The 25073-nt window shown below is 33.8% G+C and overlaps 1 protein-coding gene across 1 annotated transcript; it reads left to right on the plus strand.

Annotated features, from left to right (window-relative positions):
• Nucleotides 1-10730: 10730 nt before the first annotated feature.
• On the plus strand, nt 10731-22787 carry LOC18436901 (F-box/FBD/LRR-repeat protein At1g13570). Its single transcript, XM_020668916.2, has 3 exons — nt 10731-11944; nt 21986-22150; nt 22298-22787. Exons 1-3 carry the CDS (start codon nt 11174-11176, stop codon nt 22598-22600), a joined length of 1239 nt encoding a protein of 412 aa, XP_020524575.2. The 5' UTR covers nt 10731-11173; the 3' UTR covers nt 22601-22787.
• The last annotated feature ends 2286 nt before the right edge of the window (nt 22788-25073 follow it).

The raw sequence follows: 25073 nt of genomic DNA on the forward strand, positions 1-25073 counted from the left end.
TCCCAACTCAACACTATAAGCATTCGACTTTCAACCCAAATTCATCTTCAAAAAGACATTCAATCTTCTTCATAAAGGGCGTCAAGGCAATATCACCACCACTCTTAAAGCTCTTATAACATATGGAGAAAGATGGATGCCACAATACTCGAACAATTCACGTCTCAATTAGTGTAATAATATCACCCTAGCCCAAGACTCACCACCAAAGAGATACAAGAAAGACAATCAAGATGCGTTGGAAGAAAAGCCATTTCTAATTTAGTGAGGAAAAGTGGGGTACATAGAATTCTTACAAATTTGATACATATAACCTAATTTTTCAACTTCTTTTTAAATAGAGGTTTATATAACCATATTTACTATAATAACTACCCACTTGTAACAATTACTACTAACCACCTAGTAGTTCTATATTCTTCCTATTTACAAAATTACAAATACAACCTCATTGCATCACTCAAAATAAAATAAAATAAAATAAAAGCGAATGTGAATTCTAAAAAATACACTTTAACAATTTTAACAAAATTGGGTTGGAATATGAAGTTCCACATCTAAAAAAAGATATACAAAGATTTTAGAACCAAATTGGAACTTCATGTCTCAGCTAGGTTTTTAAACAAAAAAGTAGTGTAAAAAATCAAGTGGACATCTGATGCAATCATTCGAATTTTTTTTCAAGTTTTGAAGACCGTATACAAACTCCGTGCTCCAATGCAGGTTTCGACAGATAATTTGGGTTGGAACTTGGTGTTCCGACACAAAAACTAGGAAAAAGAAACAAGAGAAAACCAAGTTCAAAACTCGAGGCACTTTGGAAAAAAAAAAAATTTATAAAAAATTATATAACCATAAATTTCAAAATACATATGATATTTATAAATAAGTCAAAAAAAGAAGGTAAAAGCTATAACATAGCAACTTGATGGTATAGAAGTAAGGTGCACATCAAAAATCCAATAGAAAAGAGTATTCGAAAGTTAGAAAACCTTCCAAGTGGTCATCTTGACTTCAAGATTTATGGATGTCATCATTAATTGAACCTTAACCCAACTATTTAGGGTTGGCTACATGAACTCTATTATCACATTCTGCTCTATCAAGGGTCCTATTGTCAATCATATCTCTTATTACTGCTTCCATTCATATCCTTTTGGCCCTCCCTTGCCTTTTTAGAGGCGTGCACTTGAACCATTTCACCCCTCCCAAACGATATTGTATTAGGTCTATGTTGCACATAACCAACCCATCCAAATCTACTTTTCCTCATTTTATCGCGTATTGGAGCCACATCTAAGTTCTCTTGTATGTATTCATTTCCAATTCTATACTTATTTATCTTGTCACTCATTCATCTCAACATCCTTATCTTTACTACACTAATCCTATGGATATATAGTCTTATTGGAGATTTATATATATTTCGAGACATGAAAGTAGTGCATCTTGTTATAGAACTCGTGCTTCATCCAAATATCAGATAGAGTCGACGAATGAATTAGGTTCATTAACAATTCTCATATTGAAGTGGCGAAAAAGAAAGCATTGACTTCTCTGCTATATCTTGCTTTTATAGATTTTCTACCTTAGGGAATTTCTCTCTCATTTAATAAAAGTCTGGAACCTTGGGTTACAAATTGGTAGAATACCAGCCAATACAAAACTTTTTTTAATTAAATTCAAGAAAAGAATGTTCTCAAAATATTCATAGAATTAGAAGAACTATTCCTGTTGGAGAAAATGATAAGGGATTATCCGAAGACACATATACAAAAGCTTCGTATAGGAATCCACAAAGAAGTAACAAATTATCTGGACCATCTATTTTTAAGATTTAAGTATTTATATATCTGCTAGATATGTACCATTTTTAGAATTCTAAATTTCATTATTAAGTTTAAACAATGATTTTCAAGCTAATCCACTGTAAGGTTTTTAGCAGGGGAACTACATATCGGAACCTATACATTATGAGCATACAAACCTCACCCAAAAGAAAAAGTTATTATCAACATTAGCAACTTTTTGAAGTGTATGAAACATTTTTAGCCACTTCTATGTAAAGAAGAAAAGAGGGCGTTATTGTTACAATGACCGTTTTTGAAATCATTTCAAATAAAATGTTATTTAGGTTAAATAATTGTAATTCAAATCTTTTTATTTTGTTATTCAAATCCCATAAAAATCTCACTGTCGTTAGCAGGGATTAAAAACTCTCCGACTCTATCTGCTACTCACGGCTACGACGATCATCTCTCTCTCTCTTCTCTCTCTACAATGAATATATATTATATAGGAGGAAAAGTCATTCCAAAATGGGAGGTAAATCTCTGCCAAATTGGGTTTCAGGGCAACCAAATTGGGCTTCAACAAAGATTAGGAGTTGATTGATCAAAGCGAGGTTTTCTCAAAAAAGACGATGAATCTGCCAAATTTTAGGGGTTTTGCCTGAGAAACCAAAGTGGAAGGAATTGAAATCTTGAGGTGGGAACCAAAGACAACCATTCTAGCCTCGTATAAGTTTTGAGAGAGAGAAGGTAGAGATAGGTCTCGTGAGTTTAGAGATAGAGACAAAGAATACTGTTTTTTTTTTTTTTGAAAGACATCCATGAATTTTATTAATCACAAAGGTGAGTTTACATTATTGGAAATACAAAGAGAGGGAAGATACACCACCTTTCGCTAAGGCATCAGTGATACCATTAGCATCACGGTAAATATGGGAGAAAGAAACAAAAATAAAATCAGAAATATCCAAGATCTTCGGCCAAGAGGACCAGCTGCTCCTTTCGACACCAACGGATCACATTCAAGGAATTACCTTTAACCAAACATATGGATCCCAAATTCCTCTATGTGAAAATCTCCAACCCTTTAAACAAAGCCTGCAGTTCTGCTGAATTAGTTGTAGCCACACCAATAGCGCCCGCAAAAGACAGAAGGGTATTACCACAAGAATCTCGAAACACCCCTCCAATCCCAGCTGGGCCTGAGTTCCCAAGTGAGCTCCCATCAATATTTAGCTTAATACAACCCAATGGCGGTTTAACCCATAATCCTTTTGGCTTACATCTATGCATATCAAGGGAAAACAGATTAGGGAGATTCACCATTACATCCACTTTCGAGGTACCCAAACTTTGTTAGACACCGAAAGGCTTGACCAAATAGACAATTTGATCATATGAATAACTTTATCCATAGGCAGCGCAATCGCTTCAAAGGTCCTCCTATTCCCCTCCTTTCACACTTCCCAAAGGACCGTGCCTATAGCAATTTTCTAAATCATCTTGCCAACTTTAGGCAAAAATGAGGGAGAAAATTGATGGACAACATCCAAAGGACCGTGCCTATAGCAATTTTCTAAATCATCTTGCCAACTTTAGGCAAAAATGAGAGAGAGAATTGATGGACAACATCCAGTACATTTTGAGGCAAAGGAAAGGACACACCAATCATGTTCATTAACCAATTTCAGAGTATAGAAACAAAGGGGCAATGAAACAACAAATGATTAACCGACTCCCCATCTTGTTTACAAAGTAAACAAATATTCGACATAATTTTACCTCTCTTGAGCAGGTTGTCAATAGTTAAAAATTATTTTGCGCTGTTAACCATACAAAGATTTGTACTTTGTGGGGAACCGACTCCCCATCTTCGAAATAATACTATTGAATTGGAGAAGATAGTGACGACTGTCCGGTATTTGAAACAATTGTTTTTGGTTTAAACTAAAAAAACTCACATGTCCAGTGTTCGGTTTGCCAGACAAGGGGTAACTTGGAAAAATATAATGCTGGAGGAAGGTGTGCCGCCCGTAATTTAGGAAAAAACATGTTCCCATTTTGTAATTGACCACAATATGGTATGTACATAAATTAATAAATATTTACTTATATATTACATTTAAAAAATCTGTTAACAATAGACAAACATTAAAATAAATACTCATATGATTCTCCCATAAAAATAAATTAGTGAGGTTCATAAAAATAGGTGAAGCAATGTGGGGAGCTAACAAGTACTAGGCCAAGTCATGCTAAATAACATTAGTCTATAGCATAGTTACCAGGAGCGGGAGCCAAAATGGCTCTGGTTTCGAGAGCGAGAGCATTAGAGTGACTTCTGCCCAAAGCTCCGAAGCTCGCGAAGCGAGTTTCAGTGAGGGAAAAAGTAGCGGATCAAGATCCGGTATGAATAGGGATTGTGTTGCCAATACATCGGGATCAAGATCCCTATTTAACGGGAATGCTTTCCATGTCAAATGAGACCGTGTTCCCATATTCATTAGGATCGTGCTCTCATCAACAACAGGATCACGCCCCCATCTAAGAATGACTGCATTCCTATTTGGAAAGGATCGAGCTTCATTCAAGGAAGGATCGCATTCTGTGCATGATTAGTCCATGCTCCCATCACAAAACTCCACTTTTATGAAAATTTGGCTTAAAATATAATTATTTTATTTAAGAAGTTTCTTTCAGGATGTTTTGAAAAAATAGGGATGGAGTTTCGGATATGTAGGGATCGCGCTCCTAAATTCTGAGAGCGAGGATCTAATTTATTCAGGAACGAGATCCTAAAATTAAGGAATGCGTCTGTGCAGTATCAAGAGCGAGCTCCATTGTGAATAGAATCGAGAATCCAAAATATTAAAGTGAGATCCCAAAAAGATGGGAACGGGTTCCGAGCGAGATCCCGGCACCAGAGCGCCGGAGCGAGATTCCAGAATAGGAGCGCCACTCCCGATAACTATGGTCCATAGGGAGAGAGATTCTTTCTCTCATAAGTGGCTATCACAAAAGGTCGGATCAGTGATCTCAAAATGGAGTTAATAATTTTGTCTCTTTTAACCATTTGAGAAGAAGCGAGGACTTCGATTCTCTTTGGGAAATGGAGGCATGCTTATACTTCCACTCCAATATCAAAAATTTCCACTGAAATCCAATACCAAAACTGAAGGATGTGCATGAATATTTGTGGTCATTGAGTTTGTGTGTGAGTTGATATTTATGGATTGGGTTAGTTAGTTTAAGAATATAAATAGAAAAAGGTTAAATCTAAGGGGTTTATCTTTTCAACTTAGGAACTTTTGGATGAAACGTAGGTTAAGAGAAAAGATATCTTTTTGGTACGTGATGGTTAAGGGAGCACGTGAATTTAATAGAGAAAGATAAGGATGAGAGAAAATAGGTTAACGGAGATAAAATAGAAAAGTCAGTTGTTTATCTTTCTTTCTTTTTTTTTAAGTCTACTTCATTGTAAAAGTGGGTGGACGAGTTAATAAAATTTGATTTCGTGAAGAGATTATTTTGGGGTGGATTCCCTTGTAGATGTTGACCTTGGTTTGGATTCCCTTGCAAACCTTGAGGGAACGTATATTCTCTCAACATTTTCCTTTTATTTTTCTGGTGTTATTATTTATTTGCATCAATTTGCATTAATTGGTATCAGAGAAAGTCAGATCCAGACAAAGCAAGTTAGATCTAAGCAATCTAGCTAGCAAGTTAGATTTAAGCAATCAAGCTAATCCTACTCCTGCTATGCATTATCATTGGGTAGAAAATTTTACTGAAGCCCTAAAGGATTTTCGAAGTGAAGTATGCAAGATGAATTAAGAGATGAATCAGATGTTGCAACGGTTGGAGAACAATCTTCCTCAACCACATTCATCTTTCACCAGTAATTCCACGACAAATCCAAGGTGTTGATTTCAAGCATTATAAGAAATTTACAAGCCAGATCAGTCGTGTTCTATAGAGAAGCCAGATCCACGATCTCCTATAGAACGACCACAAAATTTTGACATTAAAATCGATCTTCCAAAATTTCATGGTCAAGCATGTTCATCGATTGAACTTGGTGTTTTTTTGAAGTTGGACCCAATCCTGGTTAGGAATAATCAGCCCAAGTTCATATTCAACAATTACTCTTGAAACACAGTTATAGACATTGACATCAGTCTTGAACATAAAGTAGTGAGGCTCATGGTGGGACTTCATCACCAACTTTTGAGCTCGAGGTCGAGCTTATCCCACCCAAGGGAGAATGATGAAAATAATATTAGGGTTATTTTAATTTTTTTATTATTCTTTAGTTTATCTCTTCAGGAATAGGAGAGAATGTGCAAGGATATTTGGGGGCATTGAGGCTATGTGTGAGTTGAAATTTATGGATTGGGTTAGTTAGTTTAGGAATATAAATAAAATAAGGTTAAATCTAAGGGGTTTATCTTTTCAACTTAGGAACGTTTTGGATAAAATGTAGGTTAAGAGAGAATATATCTTTTTGGTACGTAATGGTTAAGAGAGCACGTGAATTTAATAGAGAAAGATCGTAGGTTAAGAGAGAAGATATCTTTTTGGTACGTGATGGTTAAGAGAGCACGTGAATTTAATAGAGAAAGATAAGGATGAGAGAAAATAGGTTAAGGGAGATAAAATAGGTTAAAGGATATAAAATAGGTTAAAGGCGATAAAATAGAAAAGTCAGTTTTTTATTTTTTTTTATTTTTTTTTAAAGCCTACTTCATTGTAAAATTAGGTAGATGAGTTAATAAAATTTGGTTTCGTGAAGAGATTATTTTGGGATAGATTCCCTTGCAGATCTTGACCTTGGAATGGATTCACTTGCAGACCTTAAGGGAGGGTATATGCTCTCAACATTTTCCTTTTATTTTTCTGGTGTTATTATTTATTTGCATCAATTTGCATTACCCATGTAATTGCTCATATAGTTGATAGAGTCCTTTCTTTCATATAAATATGGGGCCAGCTACATGGGTTTAGATATTGTGTATCGGCTCAAATGTCGTAAACAGGGTTGGAAATCCAAGCATACCTCCATTTCCCAGCGATGTCGACCTCCTTGTGCTTCTCGGATGTTTAAAAGAGAGATAATTTCTTCTGTAGCGGCCAATAGTAACTGGTTGATACAGGAAATCGCCATCCCCTTCTCTCTCTCTTGATCTCTCTCTAGGTAGGGCTGAATTTCAAAAGCTATCCCATAGCAATATAAATAGGAGGAGAACCTAGGTGCAATGAATCTTTCTGTTATTTTGATGAATTGGAGGTACAAAAATAGAAGTAGGGGGGGGAGAGGCATGGTGCATTGAATCTTTATGCCATTGTTATAATATCAAAAGGTACAAAAATAGGAAACGAGTGAGAGTGGATATGGCCAAGGGCCATGGTACCAGACAATGACAGTAATAAGTTGGTTTTATTTTAAAAAATCGGAAGAAAAAATTTGTCAAATATACCGATCATCAAAAAATAAGGTAAATTATAGAATCGTGAATATTTCAGATTTGGTTCCAAAAAATATAGTGAAAAATCGGATATGTAAAGATGATATATATATATATATATATATATAAATAGAGAGAAATGACACTATGAGACTCTCCCATGCCATGCGAGTAGGATCCCTATGGATCACCATCAACTTTGGTACAGATCTCTAGAAAAGTTATCACATGGGTGTGGGACTTGACTTTTCTATAGATCTATGCCAAATTTGATGGTGATCATTTGGGGCCTTCCTCACATGGGTGTGGGAGGGTCTCATAAGATCATTACTAATAAATATATATCTGTATAGGATAATCTAAACTTCACAACCCTTCAAATTTAAAAAGATTCAAAATAGAGAGAGTTGTGAAAGGTGGATTTATTAATTTTGTAGTCTATTTTTTTTAAAAAAGTTACTTTTTTTGAGTAATTTTGTAAATATTATTATAAAAAAAATGGTATTTTTGTCATCTCCATAAGGAGTAAAGTTTAAATTTTAACTAAAAAACAAGGGCACTCTACAAATAATATTCCAGGACACTAACTTTCAAAATGCCGATATACTTTAGGGAAATTTCAAATTTGCTCTTGCTTGATGGTAAAGTTACTTATTTAAATAATTTTTAATAAAAAATTAATGAGGGGTTGATAATTATATTTTGAGGGGTTGTTAACTCTAGACAAACCCTATATATATATATATATATATATATATATATATATATATATATATATATATATATATATATATATATATATATATATATTGATATTGAAGTCATTAAACAATAATTTTATAATTTTACTTGTGTCATTAGAGTAATACTGGGCAAAAAGGGATATTGAAAATGATCATTTTATCCTCCACTCCTGCTAATAGAGAGTATTATTCCTGAGTAGTGGAGAAGATGGTTGGTAGGACATATATCCTAGTTAAGGTGAATGCAGAGAAGCAAGCACCATATCACACGCGTTCATCTTTCCTTTAATTCAAGGAAAAGTTTTATACAAGAGTGAGCCCTTAAACAATCAAATTTACGTACACTTAAAAAATTCATTAAAAAAGGCTGTTTCGATGCTAGAAAAATCCTCAATTCGATCATCTCGACCTCAAGATTTATGGACATGACAAAAAATAGATTTCAAGTATTGAAAATAGTGTATCTTATTATGTATTATCTAAACCATCAATTTTCAAGGTTTTCAAGTATTTATAGATTTTCTCTATCTATACTATTTTTTAATTTTTATATTTAGAGATAAAATAAAATATTTAGGCCATTATAAAGATTTCTGATACTAAAACAGTATAGTTCAATACCATTTAAAGGGCGCCCTAATTTGCTTGCTTTAAGTCTCGGCCTTATACAAACCACACCCTTAGTTAAGTGTCATGTTAACATACTCCTTTGGTCTGCTTTCCTTTATTCCCATTCTACTTGGAATGGTTCAAACAAAGACTTCAGTCATACAAGTGGCATTAAAATCTAGATTTTAGCATATTTGTCAAGCAAGGTCGATACTAGTAAGTGGGTGTCTGATGTATAAATGCATCAAACTTGATTATGACATGTATACATTACTTCCTATTACACAAAATTATAAATATAACTTCACTATATTACTCAAAAAAAAATAAAAAAAAACTAATATAATTTTTTAAAAATACACTTTAACCATTTTAACATAATTAGATTGGAATATGAAATTCCAAACTGGTCATCCAGAAAAACGAAATATAAGTTTTTAGAACCAGATTGGAACTGAGTTAATATTTTTTAACCAAAAAGTAATGTAAAAAACCAACTGGATATCTGATGCAATCATTTGGAAAAATTTGCAATTTGGGTTGGAACTTGGTGTTCCGACACAAAAACTAGGAAAAAAACAAGAAAAAACCTAGTTCAAAACTCGAGGCACTTTGGAGAAAATAAAAAATTTATAAAAAATTACATAACCATAAATTTCAAAATACATGTGATATTTTTAAATACAACAAAAAAAGAGAAGGAAAAAGTAATATAATATAGGAACTTGATACTATAGAAGTAAGGTGCACCTCAAAAATCAAATAGAAAAAAGTGTTTTGGAGTTGGAAAACCTTCGAATTGATCATCTTGACGGATGTCATCATTAATTGAGCTTTAACCCAACTATTTAGGGTCTGCTACATGAACCCTATTCTCCCATTATGCTCTATTAAAGGTCACACTCTCAATCAAACTACAAGTCACCATATCTCTTATCGCTATTTCCATTCATATCCTTTTGGGCATTTCCTTGCCTTTTTAGAGCCTTCTATTTGAACCAATTCTCCCCTCCCAATTGATATTATATTAGGTCTATGATGCACATGGCCAGCAAACCTAAGTTTATTTTTCTTCATCTTATCGTATGTTGGAGCCATATCTAAGTTCCCTCGTATGAATTCATTCTATCCTTATTTATGTTGTCACTCATTCATTTCAACATCCTCATCTCTGCTACACTAATATTATGATTTATTATCTTATCGTATGTTGGAGCCATATCTAAGTTCCCTCGTATGAATTCATTTCGAATTCTATCCTTATTTATGTTGTCACTCATTCATTTCAACATCCTCATCTCTGCTACACTAATATTATGATTTATTATCTTATTGGAGATATATGGATATAAATAAAAATAAAAATAAAAGAATTCTGAAACCTAAAAATACTGCATCTTGTAACAAGTTATTAAGACAATCTACTTTTAAGATTTTTAAATATTAAAAGATCTGCTCAATATGCACTATTTTTAGAATTTTAAATTTCATAATTAAATTTGAACATGAATTTTCGAGTCATCTTAAAGTTTTCAGCATAAGAGCTAGATAGAACCTAGTGGCACCTAATAGTAGCCTCACCCAAAAGAAAAAGATATCAAAGAGAGTTTCCCTTTTATCAGCATTGCAACCTTTTTGAAGTGTATGGAACAATTGTATCTCCTTATATTTGCCTGTATGTATGGTAGAAGAGAGGGGAGCCGTTGTTACAATGACCGTTTTTGAAATCATGGTATGCAAGGATCAATTTTCAAATAAAAAGTTATTTTAGCTTTAAACTCTCTCAATGAGTAAGTCCATCAATACGGGTGAGCATATATTTTGAAATTCAATTTCACTTAAAGCATTAAAAAATTATTAACGATTTCAAAAAAAGGTAGGCGCTCGTAATCGTCATTGAATTACTCAAACTAAATAAATAAATTATATATACATATATATATATATATATATATATATATATATATATATATATATATATATATATATATATATATATATATATATATATATATATATATTGGTGTGTTTTTGTTGCTCAAATCCCATAAAAATCTCTCAATCCATAAAAAAAAAGTTGTCGTTACCAGGGATTTAAAAGTTTCCCGCTCAATGTGCTACTCACGTCTAACGGCCACCCTGCCTATACAAGCGGAGGAATCTGAACTCTCTCTCTCTCTCTCTCTCTCTTCAATGAATACATATTCTATAGGAGGCAAAGTCTCTCCGCCATGGGAGGTAAATCTCTGGCATGCCTGGAGCACGCGCACAGGCCCCATCCATATTCACTCTCTCTCTCTCTTTTCCATTTTTGCACATTTCCCTCATATCACAATGCCATAAACATTCAATGCACAATGCCTCTCCTCCTCCTCCTATCTTTATTTCTATTGTTACAGAGAGGGAGAGACTGCACAATTTCACCAAACCCTAGAGAGAAAAGAGAGAAGAGAGAAGGGGTTATCCATTTGAGGCCTTAATCTCTTAAGCTCCATAACAGAAAACGGGTCCTTCCACTCTTTGATACACAGATACAGAGAAAGGCGGATTCTGCTTTCTCTTGGAAATGGATATCGCAGAAGACAGGATAAGCGAACTCCCAACAGAGATTATTCTCATGATTCTCTCTGCGCTAACGATCAGAGAGGCTGCACGGACATCCGTCCTCTCTCGCAGGTGGAGGTCTGCTTGGACCTCGACTCCTGTTCTCAATATCTGCTTGGATTCACTACAATCATTCTCATGCAACTGGGCCAATATAGTCGATTCAGTCCTCTCTCGCCATCATGGACCCATTTCCACATTTTGGCTGGATAGAATGATTTGGTGTAGTAGCGAAGATCTCAATCGGTGGCTCTCTATGCTATCCAGTCGAGTGATCGAAGATCTGGTCATTGACTTTTATGACCAATATGTGCCATACACAGTTCACCCTAGTTTCTTTTCTTGCTCAACTTTGGTATCTGTAGAATTAAGTTCATGCAGGCTCGAGATGCCCACTGATTTCAATGGATTTAGGTTTCTCAAACTTCTCTCTCTGAAAACTGTGACTCTCACTGATACTATACTTCAGACCATAGTTTCCCAGAGTGAAAGATTGGAAGATCTGACCCTGATTGATTGCGAGGGACTGAGTAAAATCAAAATCGTGGCCTCGAACCTCTTTAATTTCCATCTATTTGGTGTATTTACTGAAGTTGATTTAAGTGGGAGTTTGAACCTCAAGGATCTTTTTATTAATTGGGATGATGATGAAAATGGGGTTTGGCCACTCAGACAGATTATCATGGGTCTCACTAAATTGGAATCTCTGAGCGTCACTGGTTTTCTTCTACATGTGAGTGCTGTTTTTGCATTATTATCATTCTTAATAATTTGCTTAGTTACTCAATTGAGTTACTGGTTTTTCTCTTTTGAGATCTTACGTATGAAATACTGCCTCGGGATGATCTTTTTGGCTTTCACTCTTAGTGTATATGTTTAGTTAGTGAACTGAGTTGCTATTTAGTTAGTGAATTGATTTAGTGTATTTGGTTTGTTAGTTGGATGAAGCTTAGATGATGATGATTTGGTTAGTCAATACTATTTTTTTTTATGATATTCATATTATGTAGGACCTGTCTAAGGATGTTTATGCTTTTATTTTCATTATTTATAATGTGTATAATTAGTGAACTGAATTGCTATTTGTTTCATTATTCAAGATCCTATTTTGTTTAGGTACTCAGGTTTGTGATTTTGCACCCTTTTCTACATGAGTAGATGTTATTCTTGCACTTTTATCATTGATGATGATTCTTTGGGTGGGTAAAATCTACTCATATCCTTTCGACGTTTTATGCAGACGTTGCATTTTTATTTTTTTAGGCAAATTGCACCACCCCCATGTTTGGGCCAAACTCATAGAAGGCCATTAGTTTTTCAAGTTTGCTTAATTGGTTAAACTAGGGTTTTAAAAATCTAGATTGGCCAGCTGAACTAGCCATCTGGAAACCTAGACCGGGCCGGCGAATTGATCCAAGATCAGCGAATTAGATTGATTCTCTAGTGAATGGGTGTAGACAATAAATATTTTTAAAAAACAAAAAAAAATTAAAATAAACAATGAAATATGAAATGTGTGGGAATAGAGTGATCCGGCCATTTCGGATCGCCATAAACGCACATGGTTCCCTAATAGAATCGGGCAATTCCAAGGGTAACAGACTGTTTCCCGATTATGACAAGTAATCGATCTGCCATGGTCAATTCTCGATTGCCAATTTTTAAACATTAGGTTGAATAGATTGCTTAATTGGTAGAACCAGTTGTTTCAAAATTTTGCAATGTATCCATCCAGATTGGGAATTGGTAGGGACTAACCTAGTTTGGAATCGGAACCCACAATCCGGTCCGATTTTGGCAGACTCATGCAGTTCCATCTGAGAGCTGTGTTTAGTAGGGAATCAAGCGATCCGGATATGGTAATTTGCTCGGTTCCCATGCATTCAATTTTTATATTTTTTATTTTTGAATTTTAATTATTTCATTTTTTGTAGGCTAATTATTTATCATAAAGAATATCTTGTTATGCATCTAGATTCTAGACTGTTCGTTTGCCGGTCCAAATCGGTAGCTGGTTCGCCCAACTGATCTGATTTTTGAAACACTGGGTTGAATGGAAAGAGAATTAAAAAGTGAGGGCTAAGAATGTGGCTTACCATTTTGCCTTTTAGTAGAACACAAATAAAAATGTAGTGGGGAACATGCTTTTATTTTTTATGCCTTCGTGAAAATGAAACTTTTTTTTGTTAACTAAACCCTAACCTCAAAAAACCTAAACCCTAAACCTTTTGTCTTATTGTTTTAAACGCACCATTGAGGCAACTTGTTAGGAGGTTCACTGAATTGGTTGTTCGGATTGAACATTAAAAATTGGAAAAGCAGACTATTTACCTTATAAATTGGTCACAATTAATCTTGACTATTGGAGAAATTGGGTGGCTGCATTTATTTTATTAACCAAGCTTAAACTTCAAAAGAAATTTTTTCGAATTTTGTGACACACTTAAGCTATCAAATTTTACATCGGATGGTTATAAGTAATTGTGACCTCCCAACACTAAAGATGAATGGTCACTATACAATCCCTTAAAAATTAATGGCTAAGATATATGTTTAACGGGTTGCCTTTGGGGGATAGAAAAGACAAGCGCAGGAATTCTATTAAAATTTTTCATTCAATCTCCAGCATGAAAACACCATCAGTTTTTTGTTTAGAAATATAACATCAAAGTGCTTGAAAAAAAATTGATTTGGCATGCATTTTGAATATTTAGCACATTACCATCCCCTCATGTTCCACACGCATTACATCAACTTATGTATTGTGAGGTACCTAATCAATATGCCCCAAAACCCTAGTGTGATGGAAACATGGAAAGTTAGGCCCTTAAATCACTTATGATCGTAACATACTATGATGCTCTGCCGTCGACATTCCCGATGGCTCTCATCCTATGATGCCTCTCACTCTATGGAGGCTCTCACTCTCATTGTGTTTTTTCAAGTAGCTTCCATATGTTGCCTTTTCCACAAGTAGCACTTTCCTAGGATTTGAACCAGGTCGCAGTGGTTCTTTTGATAGCAAAGGTTAGGTACCAGTCCCAAAACTTTAAGGTGACGGAAACATAGAAAGTTAGGGCATTAAACCGCCTAGGATCGTAACATTTACCAGGTTCACCAAATTGATTCAACAAATTGCGAATAAGAGTTTCCAGCTAACAAGTTACATTTTGGCGGTGCACATTGAACATGCTGGAGGGGAACATGTATAAAGTTTTCATTCACATTGCCCATGTCAAAATACAAACTGTTTTTTTTTTCCCTGAAAAATGACTTTAAGACTACTTAATTTGATGCGCACTTAGATTTTTTTGCACACTGTCTTCCCATCCTCATGTTTCTATCACACCCATGAAGGAAACTCAGCTTAGCAGGTTCCATTAAATGCCTAAACAGATTAACACTTAAAAAGTTACTTGCACAGGAACTGGTTTATCGGTTTAACCAGTTGCCTTTGGGGGGCTCATAACAAATATGTGGATGGGGATATGTATTAGAATTTATATTCATGACCCCGCATGAAAATACAATCTGTTTTATCTTTGAAAATTAAGAACAAAAAGAAATTCAGACAACTTGATTTCACATGAATTTGAATTTTAATGTACACTGCCATGAGCACCACATTTTTTCAGTGCACTCATGAAGGCAACCTGCTTATAAAGTTGTTTAATTTGCTAAACAGGTTGAAAAGTAATCATCTTAAGGCATACAATAAATATGGAATGGGGATATTGTATTTAAAATTTATTCATGAGGTCCATGTAAAGACAATATGTTTTCCTTTCAGAAAATGAGACATAAAAAGTATTTTACTCTATTTGACATGCATTTTGAATTCTAATACAAGTTGCTATCACAGGCACACTCAGTAAGGCAAACTGTTTAGCAGATTCACCTAATTGGTTGAATAAATTGAAAATTAAAAGTTGCAAGCTGAGAAATCAAATTTACAAGTTGGATTTTGGGGTGGAACAATAAACATGTGGAGGGTAATGAGAATAAAATTTTATGCAGGCAACTACATGAAAATACTATTTTAATTTCTGAAAAAAAAAAAAAAAAAAAAAAAAAACTGTTCTTGCCACTACTTGTTTTGAAAGGCATTTTGAGTTTTCTCCACATTGCTATCCTCTCCAGTTACAGGCCCACCCATTATGGAAGCTTGTTCAGGAGGTTCCATTAATTGGTTGAACAGATTGTGAATTAAAGATTCGTTGCTAAGGAATCAGTTTAACTGGTTGGTTTAGGGGCTCATAATAAACATGCAGGCAGGAAACATGTATTAAAAGTAAAAGTAAATCCTATTAAAATACTGCATTGACATCTACACAGAATTAAAACCTGTTGTATTTTTTGAAAGCTGAGAACAATAAAGAATTCAGACAACTTGATTTGACATGCACTTTGAATTTTTATACACATTTGTTATCGCCTCATGTCTCATGCATACCCATAAAGGCATCTTTTTAGCAATTTCATTTAATTTTTTTGAAAAGATTGCTTATTGAAAGTTACCATCTAAGATATCAATTAGACAGGTTTCCTTTTGGTGGCACACAATAGACTTTTTCTGATAATTTTTTTTTTCTTGAGGCCTTAATGAGAAAAAGGTCTATTTTCTTTTTCATAAAGTGAAAACGAAATGGTAATTAGAACCACTTGATTTAGCATGCTTTATGATTTTTCATTTTGTACATTGCTATCCCTTGTTCATGTTTTGGGTGCCCATTAGAACAACTTGTTCAGCAATTTCACCTAATTGATCAAAGAAATTGCGAATTAAATGTTATCAACCTAGATATCACTTTACGATTGCATTTTTTGGTAGTGTTAGAAATATGGAAGCAGAATGGGCTAAAAAATAGTTTACTATTATGAAAACAAGTGGGGTTACAAGGGATCAATATGGTCTTTAAAGACCACAAGTATATTTTGAACTCTATTTTTTTTTTACTATTCTCTCCCACGTACGGAGCTTAGAAGACTTTTTCTATTTTACACAAATGGATGGGGACAGCTTCTTGGGAACCTCTCTCCTTCATACGAGTAGATTGATACAACATACCTTCAAGCCCCCTTTTTATAGGCTTATTTATGACGATGGAGAGAATACTAGATTGGCGGTGAGAGAATGAAGGACGGTGGAGAGATGGAGAGGAGTGTAGAATTTTCTAGAGAGAGAGATAGACAAATTATACAATTTAACATCCCCTCTTAATTTGTCACTTTCATTTTTTCGTAGATTTCATAAATTTATCTGTTGATAGCACTTTCCAAAAATATCTGCAAGCTGGTCATTTGTGCAAATAAACTTGAGCTCGATCTCCCCTTTCTCGACCAAGTCTCTAATGAAGTGGTGACGAAACTCTATATGCTTTGTCCTGGTATGAAATACTGGATTCTTCGTCATAGCAATAGCTGACATGTTATCACAATAAATTGTTGTTCGATCCTTTTTCTCATGATGTAAGTTATATAGAATTCCTCTCAACAAATCAGCTTCACACGCAGTGCTAGTGGCTGAAATATATTCCGCTTCTGCAGATGATAGGGCAACCATTTTTTGCTTCCTTGATGACCAAGATGTAACTTTAGATCCCAAGCATAATACATATCTTGAAGTGCTTTTTCGATCATCGAATGATCCAGCCCAATCGACTATCTGTGTAGTCAACCAGGCTGTTGTCTTTTTCTGTAGTATACTTGAGACCAAAGCTCTTAGTTCCTTGAACATATCTTAATATTCTTTTGGCTACTACAAAATGCAACTTGCTTGGTTTGCTCCTGAATCTAGAGACAATACTGACTGCATGAACAATATTTGGTCTTGTGTTTGTGAGATAGATGAGTGAGCCAACAAGACTTCTATAAGAGGATGCATCCGCTTCTTGTGCTCCATCATTTTGTGTCAAATTTTCATTTGGAACCATGGGAGTAGCCACCGGTTTGCATTTTGTCATACCCAATGTTTTCAAGAGGTCTTCTATAAATCTTTCTTGGGAAATAATAATTTCTCTATTTGAATGTTTTACTTGAATCCCAATAAAATATCTCATGAGGCCCAAATCCGACATTTCAAATTCCTTTATCATACTTTTCTTAAATTCTTCCATCATTTTTTGGTTAGTACCAGTAGAAATCAAATCATCAACATAAAGACAGACTATTAGAAAGTCATGCGTACCCGTTTTTTTACATAGAGTAACGGTTCACTGGGACTTCTTTCAAACCCTTCTTGGCAAAAGTACCTGTCAATCCTACTTTTCCATGCTCGTGGTATTTGCTTCAATCCATATAAGGCCTTTTAAAGTTGATATACTTTATTTTCTTTTCCTTTTTTCACATATCCTTGAGGTTGTTCAATATACACTTCTTCGTCAAGTTCTCCATTTAAAAATGTGGATTTTACATTTAACTGAAATACTAGAAACCTCATTTGTGTAGTTACTGCCAAGACAGTTCTAATAGTTTCCCTTCGTGCAATTGGGGCAAAAGTTTCAGTATAGTCAATACCTGGTTGTTGAGCATAGCCGTTTGCCACTAACCGGGCTTGTGTTTTTTAATTGAGCCCTCTTCATTATGTTTTGTCTTGTAGACTCATTTTAGTCCTATGACTTCTTTGTTCTTGGGTTGGTCCATTAGCTCCCATGTTTGATTTTTCTCTATTACTGTAATTTCTTCTTCCATGGTTTTTATCCATTCTTCATTCTTCTTTTCTTATGGTTTCTTCGAATTTTTATGGCTCACTAGCAAAAAAGGAAATACCACATGATTCATAAATTTCTCTTTGTGAACGTACCTTTCCTAGTGGTGCCTCAGAGTCGGATGAGTCTTGACTTGGTGCGCCTGGAGATGGTGTTTTTGGGCTTGATATCGAGCTTGGAAGTTGAGAGCATGCTCTTTCTTGTGGAGTATTTTATTCTTTTCTTATTATTGTTATTGGTTCTTGGCCAGATTTTTCTTCCCATTTCCATTCACTTTTCTCATCAAATACAACATCTCTAGAGATTACCAATTTATTTGTTTTTGGATTGACAAGGCAATATGCTTTTGAAACTTCACTATATCCGATAAAGATATACTTTTCGTCTTTTTCATCAAATTTTTCTATATTTTGGGAAGTTCTTTCAAGAAAAAACCTTAAAATAATTTATGTTTGGTTTTCTTTTATACCATGCCTTAAAAGGTATTTTATTTTGAAGATATTTAGTAGGAGACCTATTAAGAATATAGACAGCAGTATAAACAGCTTCAGCCCAAAATTTATTGGGAAGATACTATCCTTTTAACATACTTCGGGTCATTTCAACAATTTTCCTATTTCTTTGTTCTACTACTCCACTTTATTGTGGAGTATATGTTGTTGTCAACTCTCTTCTAATTCCATTCTTTTTGCAGTAATTCCAAAATTTTGTTGATGTGAATTCTCCTCCTCTATCTGTCCTCAAGGATTTTAATGGAAAACTACTTTGTTTTTCTACATTAGTTTTAAACTCAGTAAAACCTGAAAAAGCTTCTAATTTTTGGGCCGAGAAAAATACCCATATCATCTTGTTGTAATCATCAACAATTAAAAAAAAAATCTTTTTTTTTATTAAAGGTTTCGGTTTGAGTTGGTCCACAAATATCTAGCATGAACCAATTACAATGGAGCTCTAGCTCTCCAAGATGATTCTGAAAATGGTAATCTGTGTAATTTTCTATAAATACAACCTTCACATATTTTCTTTTCTTTATTTATTGGTGGTAATCCGATTACCATACCTTTCTGACCCATCAATCTTAAACTTTGAAAATTTAAATGCCCAAATCTTAGATGCCATAGGTAGGATTTATCAATATTTTAAGAACTTAGCGCATAATTTTCACATGTTAGCATAACCATAGGAAATACCTTATTTGGGGTCATTTTTACCTTGGCTATGGTCGGTCTAATTGCTTATAAAAAATTATACATTTATCTCTATTGAAATTGATTGAATATCCATTTTTCATCAATTGCCCAACACTTAAAAGATTATGTGTCAAGCTAGGAATATAAATAACATCATGAATAAATATAGGGCAATCGCCTTTAGGTTTTATGGCAATTATTCATTTTCCTTCAACATTTTGGAGTTTTCTATCTCCTAACTTGACTTGTGAAGTGAATTTTTCATTTATTTCAACAAAACTGCTCTTATTTCCTATCATATGATTGCTACAGCTACTATCCAGGTAACAAACATCTTGTGAATTTTGTTGGGCATTCATGCATGAATAGAACATATGACCTGTATTATTATCTTCAGAAAAATTTACTTCATTTTTCTGAATTTGATTTTTCTTTTGAATCCAGCAATCCCTTTGAGAGTGATTTGGGATTCTGCATTGTTGACATTTATATCAGCAATTCTTTGATTCATAACCTGATTTTTTACAAATAATACAATAAGATTCATATCTATTTTTTTAATATAAATTTCTCTGGCTGTTCATATTTCTTCCTCTTCCTATTTCTTGGTCTCTTAAAAAAATAATTCTTCCATGAACTCTTTGATAATTTTGAAATGTCCCCCTATCTCTTTTTTCTTAAAAATTTTTCTTTTCAGAAATTGTAACCTTTAACTGAAAGGCCTGTTCCATATTCTTCAAATCTATTTATCCTTTGTTCATGTGCTTTCAAATACCCACTTAATTCTTGTAAAGATAATTTAGATCAATCTTTTGATTCTTCTATAGAAGCTACAACATGGTCAAATTTTGCATGTAGGCTTCTAAAAAAAAATTTGAACTATTTTTTTATCATAAATATCTTCCCCGTAATGTTTGATCTGATTTATTATTCATGTAACTATAGTGAAGAAATTATGAAATGTTTCACCATCTTTCATCATCAAATTATCAAAATCTCTCCATAAATTTTGGAGTTTAATAGAAATTATTTTTTCAAATCCTTGAAATTCATTTTCAAAATTTCCCATGCTTCTTTTGATTTTGAGGCTATTTTTATTCAAAGAAAGATAGCTTTACTTACCGCTTGTTGGATGAAGAGTAGGGATTTTGGATCTCTCCTCTTATTTTCCTTGTACTTGTTCTGCCTTGCTTGCGACCATGATTCCAGCGCTGCTACATTTTTTGGCACTGAATAGCCTTCTTCCACAATGTCCCACAAATCTTGTGAGATAAAAAGAGTCTTCATTTGGAGACTCAATGACTCATAGTCTTCTCCATCTAAAATAGGAATTAGGTTTTTGGTATAATTCATACCCGAAGGGGAGGCCATAGGGAATGGGTTTTTTTTTTTAGGAAGCACAGGGATATGGCTATGATACCAAATGTTAGAAATATGCAAGCAGAATTGGCTCAAAAATATTTTACTATTATGAAAACAAGTGGGGTTACAAGGAAGCAATATGGTCTTTGGAGACCACATATATATTTTTAAATCTCGCTTTCTTTCACTACTCTCTCAATATGGGGCTTGGGAGATTATTTCTATTTTACATGAATGGATGGAGACAACTTCTTGGGAAGCTCTCTCTTTCATACGAATAGATTGATACAACATATCTTCAAGTCCCCTTTTTATAGGCTTGTTTATGACGGTGGAGATAATCCTAGATTGGCAGTGATAGAAAGATATAAAGAGAGAAAAAATGGCGGTAGAGAGATAGAGAGGAGTGTAGAGTTTTCTAGAGAGAGAGAGAGACAAATTATACAATTTAACAGGTAGTGCACAATAAACAAGTGATATGGAACACCTATGAAGTTGTTACTCACGACACCCAGTTGAAAAATCAGAATTATTTGAATTGATTGTTTTGCTTATGGCCCTATTCTCCTCATGTTCTAGGCACACCCATAAAGGGAACTTGTTTCGCAGGTTCTGTTAATTGGTTGAAGTCATGAGGAATTAGAAGTCACCCAGTAAGAAACTGGTTTAACCGGTTCCCTTTATTGAGGAACATAATAAATATGTGGCAGGGAATGTGAATTAAAAATTATATTATTGATTAACAAATTGAAGACAATAATATATTTTATTTTTTAGAAAATGAAATCAAAAGTAATTAGGACATTTAGATTTGACATGCATTTTGAGGAATTAGAAGCCACCTGATAAGAAACTGGTTTAACCGGTTGCGTTTACGGAGACACATAATAAACATGTGGTGGGAAATGTGAATTAAAAATTATATTAATGATTCACAAATTGAAGACATTAATATATTTTATTTTTTAGAAAATGAGATCAAAAGTAATTAGAACATTTAGATTTGACATGCATTTTGAATTTTTATGTACATTGTCATCCCCTCACAATGTTTCAGGCACACCCATGAAGGCAACTTTTTTAGCAGATTTGCATAATTTGTTGAATAAATTGATAATTAAAAGATACAAGGCAAAACTTAAGAAATATACCAATACATGCCAAGACTAAAGAAATAATTAACTCTCAAAATGGACTTTCCAAAAAGAAACACACTGAGATCAAAGCAAAGATGTTTGAACCAGTTAGTGAAGTCGTTCTTTTAGGAAGTTAAAAAAATAGCAATTATTTTGGTGAAATAGAGGAAAAATGGCTTTCACACATTGAATATAGTTTCACAGAAGCATTATCTTGATGTTTCCTACTAGTTTTCTTTATGCTATGGACAAGATTGATTCATATGATAGTTGTGGTAGTTTTTTGTTTGCAGTTATTTTATTGAAAGTGGTAGAAGTAGGTATTACTGAGGAATTATTGTGGAGTGTTTTTTACATCATCATGGTTTGTTACTTGCAGAGCTTTTATGAGAAGTCAGCTAATGGAGGGAATGGTGGGTTATCTACAACGTATAATTCTCTGCTGACATTCGAGATACATTTAAATTGTCTGGAAGTATCAGAGATCATGGGTTTGGTTTGTCTGTTGAAGAAGTTCCCAAATCTAAATTCTCTTTGCATTAAGGTGAACATGATTCTCATAATAGGTGGCATCTTTTCTTCTTTTGGTTTCTTTTCCCTATATGGTCTTAGACAAGTTCATCACTGCTTCCATGTTTTGACCTTGTCGTCTTTTGTTTTGGATTTCTTGTTCTTCTTTTCTCTTTTGAAGGATCTTGAGAAGGAGCTAAAACCTGAGGGAAAATTGACTAAGAGGAACTTGGAGGCGTTGAATTCTGATGCTAGGTCTTGCTTGGCTCACGTCAAAAAATTAGAGCTAGAAATAGCTCCTTACTGTGATGAAACTCTTGAAATAATTGAGTTTTTTCTGTTGAATGCTGGGGTATTGGATTTGCTTTTGATCATTATCTGGAGTCTTGAGGATCAAGAGGAGAGATCAAAGATAGAGGAGCGGTTGAATTCGTTTCCTAGAGCTTCCTCTCAGGCTAAGATCGTGGTTGCTGAGATTTGTTAAAATATCACATATTTAAATTACTATGTTGGTTACTGGATATTTCTTGATGGAAACTTGTTTTCTTTTCTTTGGGTAAGCGGAAGACACTTATTCAAGTGGCAGTATACATTTTTTTAATCTTGATGTTTTCTCTATCGAAATTTTGATGCCTTTGAAGGACATGACTATATGGTTTCTTTGCTTTTCATCAGCAGTAAAGACATGTAGAAGTGGAGTTCGTTGGATTTTTGGAAAGATACCATTGTTGGTATCTTTAAAATATGTATGGGTGCTTCTACTATTATTTGGTTATTTTAAAAAAGTACGCACTCTTTCTTAAACAAAGTTCTTTTCTTAAACAAAGTTCTCTTGGAGAGATTAACTTCAAAACTTGAAGAGATAACTATGAATTCAAAATGCAAATTATGCACATACTTTCATTTCACAGGTGCTATATAGGTGCACTACATCCCATTACATTGTGCTCTAATAATTATTTAATTTCCACATACAGCTATGTGACCCAACTTCTCTAGATGACTCCCCACTTCTACTAGATAAGTACCCACAAGAGATAACTCAAAACTACTCATAACTCATCACTTCTTACAAGATAACTACCCACTAACATAGAGTGAGAGAGCCAATCACACGGACATCAACCCCTACAATTTTGCATCACATTTTCTAGCATTCTCCTTTGATGCAAAATTTTTTTTTTTCAAAAAAAAAAAAAATTTCTAAATGAATTTACGAAGTTCTTTACTTTCCTCTTTTAATGTAGACACCAGGGTTTCAAGACTTTTAATATACTTTTTTATTTGATAAATTTATTCTTCCCTTGCAATCTTCATATTCTCTTCTTGATCATGTTTAATTTCAATTACTTCTTCATTTTTGCCAATTGCGATATGGCAAAAGAAGTTTCACTGTGTTCGGCTTCTTTTCCTGTATCCATAGGAAAACGTAAAAATTCTCTTCCTCCCCTTTCTATCTCACAAACAAATATGAGTCAATGCTCAAGTTCTTCTTTGATAATTTTGTAAATTGGTTTTTAAATTTCTTACTTTTGATAAAATTCATTCAGCTTGCTTTTTGGAGTAGGAATTGATATATGTTCTTGATGTCTTTTCTACCAAAAAAATTTGCAACAATTAGTTTTCCTTTTATTTTCTTTTTTGAAACATTTTTCTCCCCCATTTTTTTTATACCTTCTCATGACATCATCATGCCTTTTCATGGCATGAAACACTAGGAATGTATGTCTTTTTTTTTTTTCTCTTTCTCAAAAATCATTTTTCCCTTTCTCATCATGCGTTTTCATGGCACGACATACTAGGACTGCAATGTCCTTATTTTCTTTCTCAAAAATCAAAATTTTTCTATCTACATTAGGCATGGATTTCCCATCATGCCTTTTCATGGCACAACATATTAGGACAGCGGATCGTTTTTTTTTCTTATTTTTTCTCAAAATTCATTTTTTTTCTATGACTACACTAGGCATAGATTTCCCATGAGAATTACTCGTTCCCTCTTTCATAGTAATTTTTATTTTTTAAAACCTCATTTTTTGGAAACTTTTGCAAAATATGACATCAAGAGTTCTCCAATTATGCTTTCCCCCTTTTTTTAAAATCTCATTCTTTTCCAATAACACTCAATTCTTTTATTTTTATTTTTTGTTTTCTTCCATTCTTTTTTTTTCATTGCAAAAGGCTCATTTTTTTTATTTTGTAAAATCACTTAGTTCTTCTTTTTTTTTTACCAAGACCCAAACATTATTTTCATTTTAATTTTTAAATACTCATAAAATTCACCTTTGAAAATTGGAGTAGATGGTTGAGAAATATTTGAGCTACTAGTGTTTGCCAAGTGGAATAATACAGGAAATTAAATAAAAAGATTTAAATTTCTATCACCTCTCCAAGTAATAAATCTTCACACCAATGTCTATCTATTTGGGCTTATCTTTTTTAGCAACATGTGCGCTCTCCAATGCTTATCTCTTTTTTTTTTCTTGTTTCTTTTTTTGGCAACGGTGCTCTCTAATACCTATCCTTTTAGCAACCTGAACTGTGATACATGTTGGATTTTTGGAAAGATATGATACCATTATTGATATCTTGAAAATATGTGTGGGTGTTTCTACTACAATTTGGTTACTTTAAAAAAGTACGCACTCTTTCTTAAGACAAGGTTTTTTTTGGAGAGATAACTATGCACTCAAAACGTAAATCATGTATGTACTTTCATTTTACATGTGCTACACAGGTGCATTACCGCCCATTACATTGTACCTATTTATGGGCCTTTACAACAGTTATTTAACTTCTACTAATAGCTACGTGACTCAACTTCTCTAGATAACTCCCCACTTCCTACTAGATAACTACCCACAAGAGATAAATCATAACCACTCACAACTCATAACTTCCCACAAATCATAAGTTCCTACTAGATTACTACCCACTAACATAGAGTGAAAAAGAGC

Source organism: Amborella trichopoda, chromosome 11, assembly GCF_054954075.1.
Source record: "Amborella trichopoda isolate Santa Cruz 75 chromosome 11, AtrichopodaSantaCruz75HAP2 v2.0, whole genome shotgun sequence".
NCBI lineage: Eukaryota > Viridiplantae > Streptophyta > Magnoliopsida > Amborellales > Amborellaceae > Amborella > Amborella trichopoda.

What these genes read in the sequence shown, in the direction of transcription:
- LOC18436901 (XM_020668916.2), top strand. Translation starts at nt 11,174, where the DNA reads ATGGATATCGCAGAAGACAGGATAAGCGAACTCCCAACAGAGATTATT. An exon ending in TCACTGGTTTTCTTCTACAT is followed by an intron (nt 11,945 to 21,985) that starts GTGAGTGCTGTT and finishes TGTTACTTGCAG; the next exon opens with AGCTTTTATGAGAAGTCAGC. An exon ending in TAAATTCTCTTTGCATTAAG is followed by an intron (nt 22,151 to 22,297) that starts GTGAACATGATT and finishes TCTCTTTTGAAG; the next exon opens with GATCTTGAGAAGGAGCTAAA.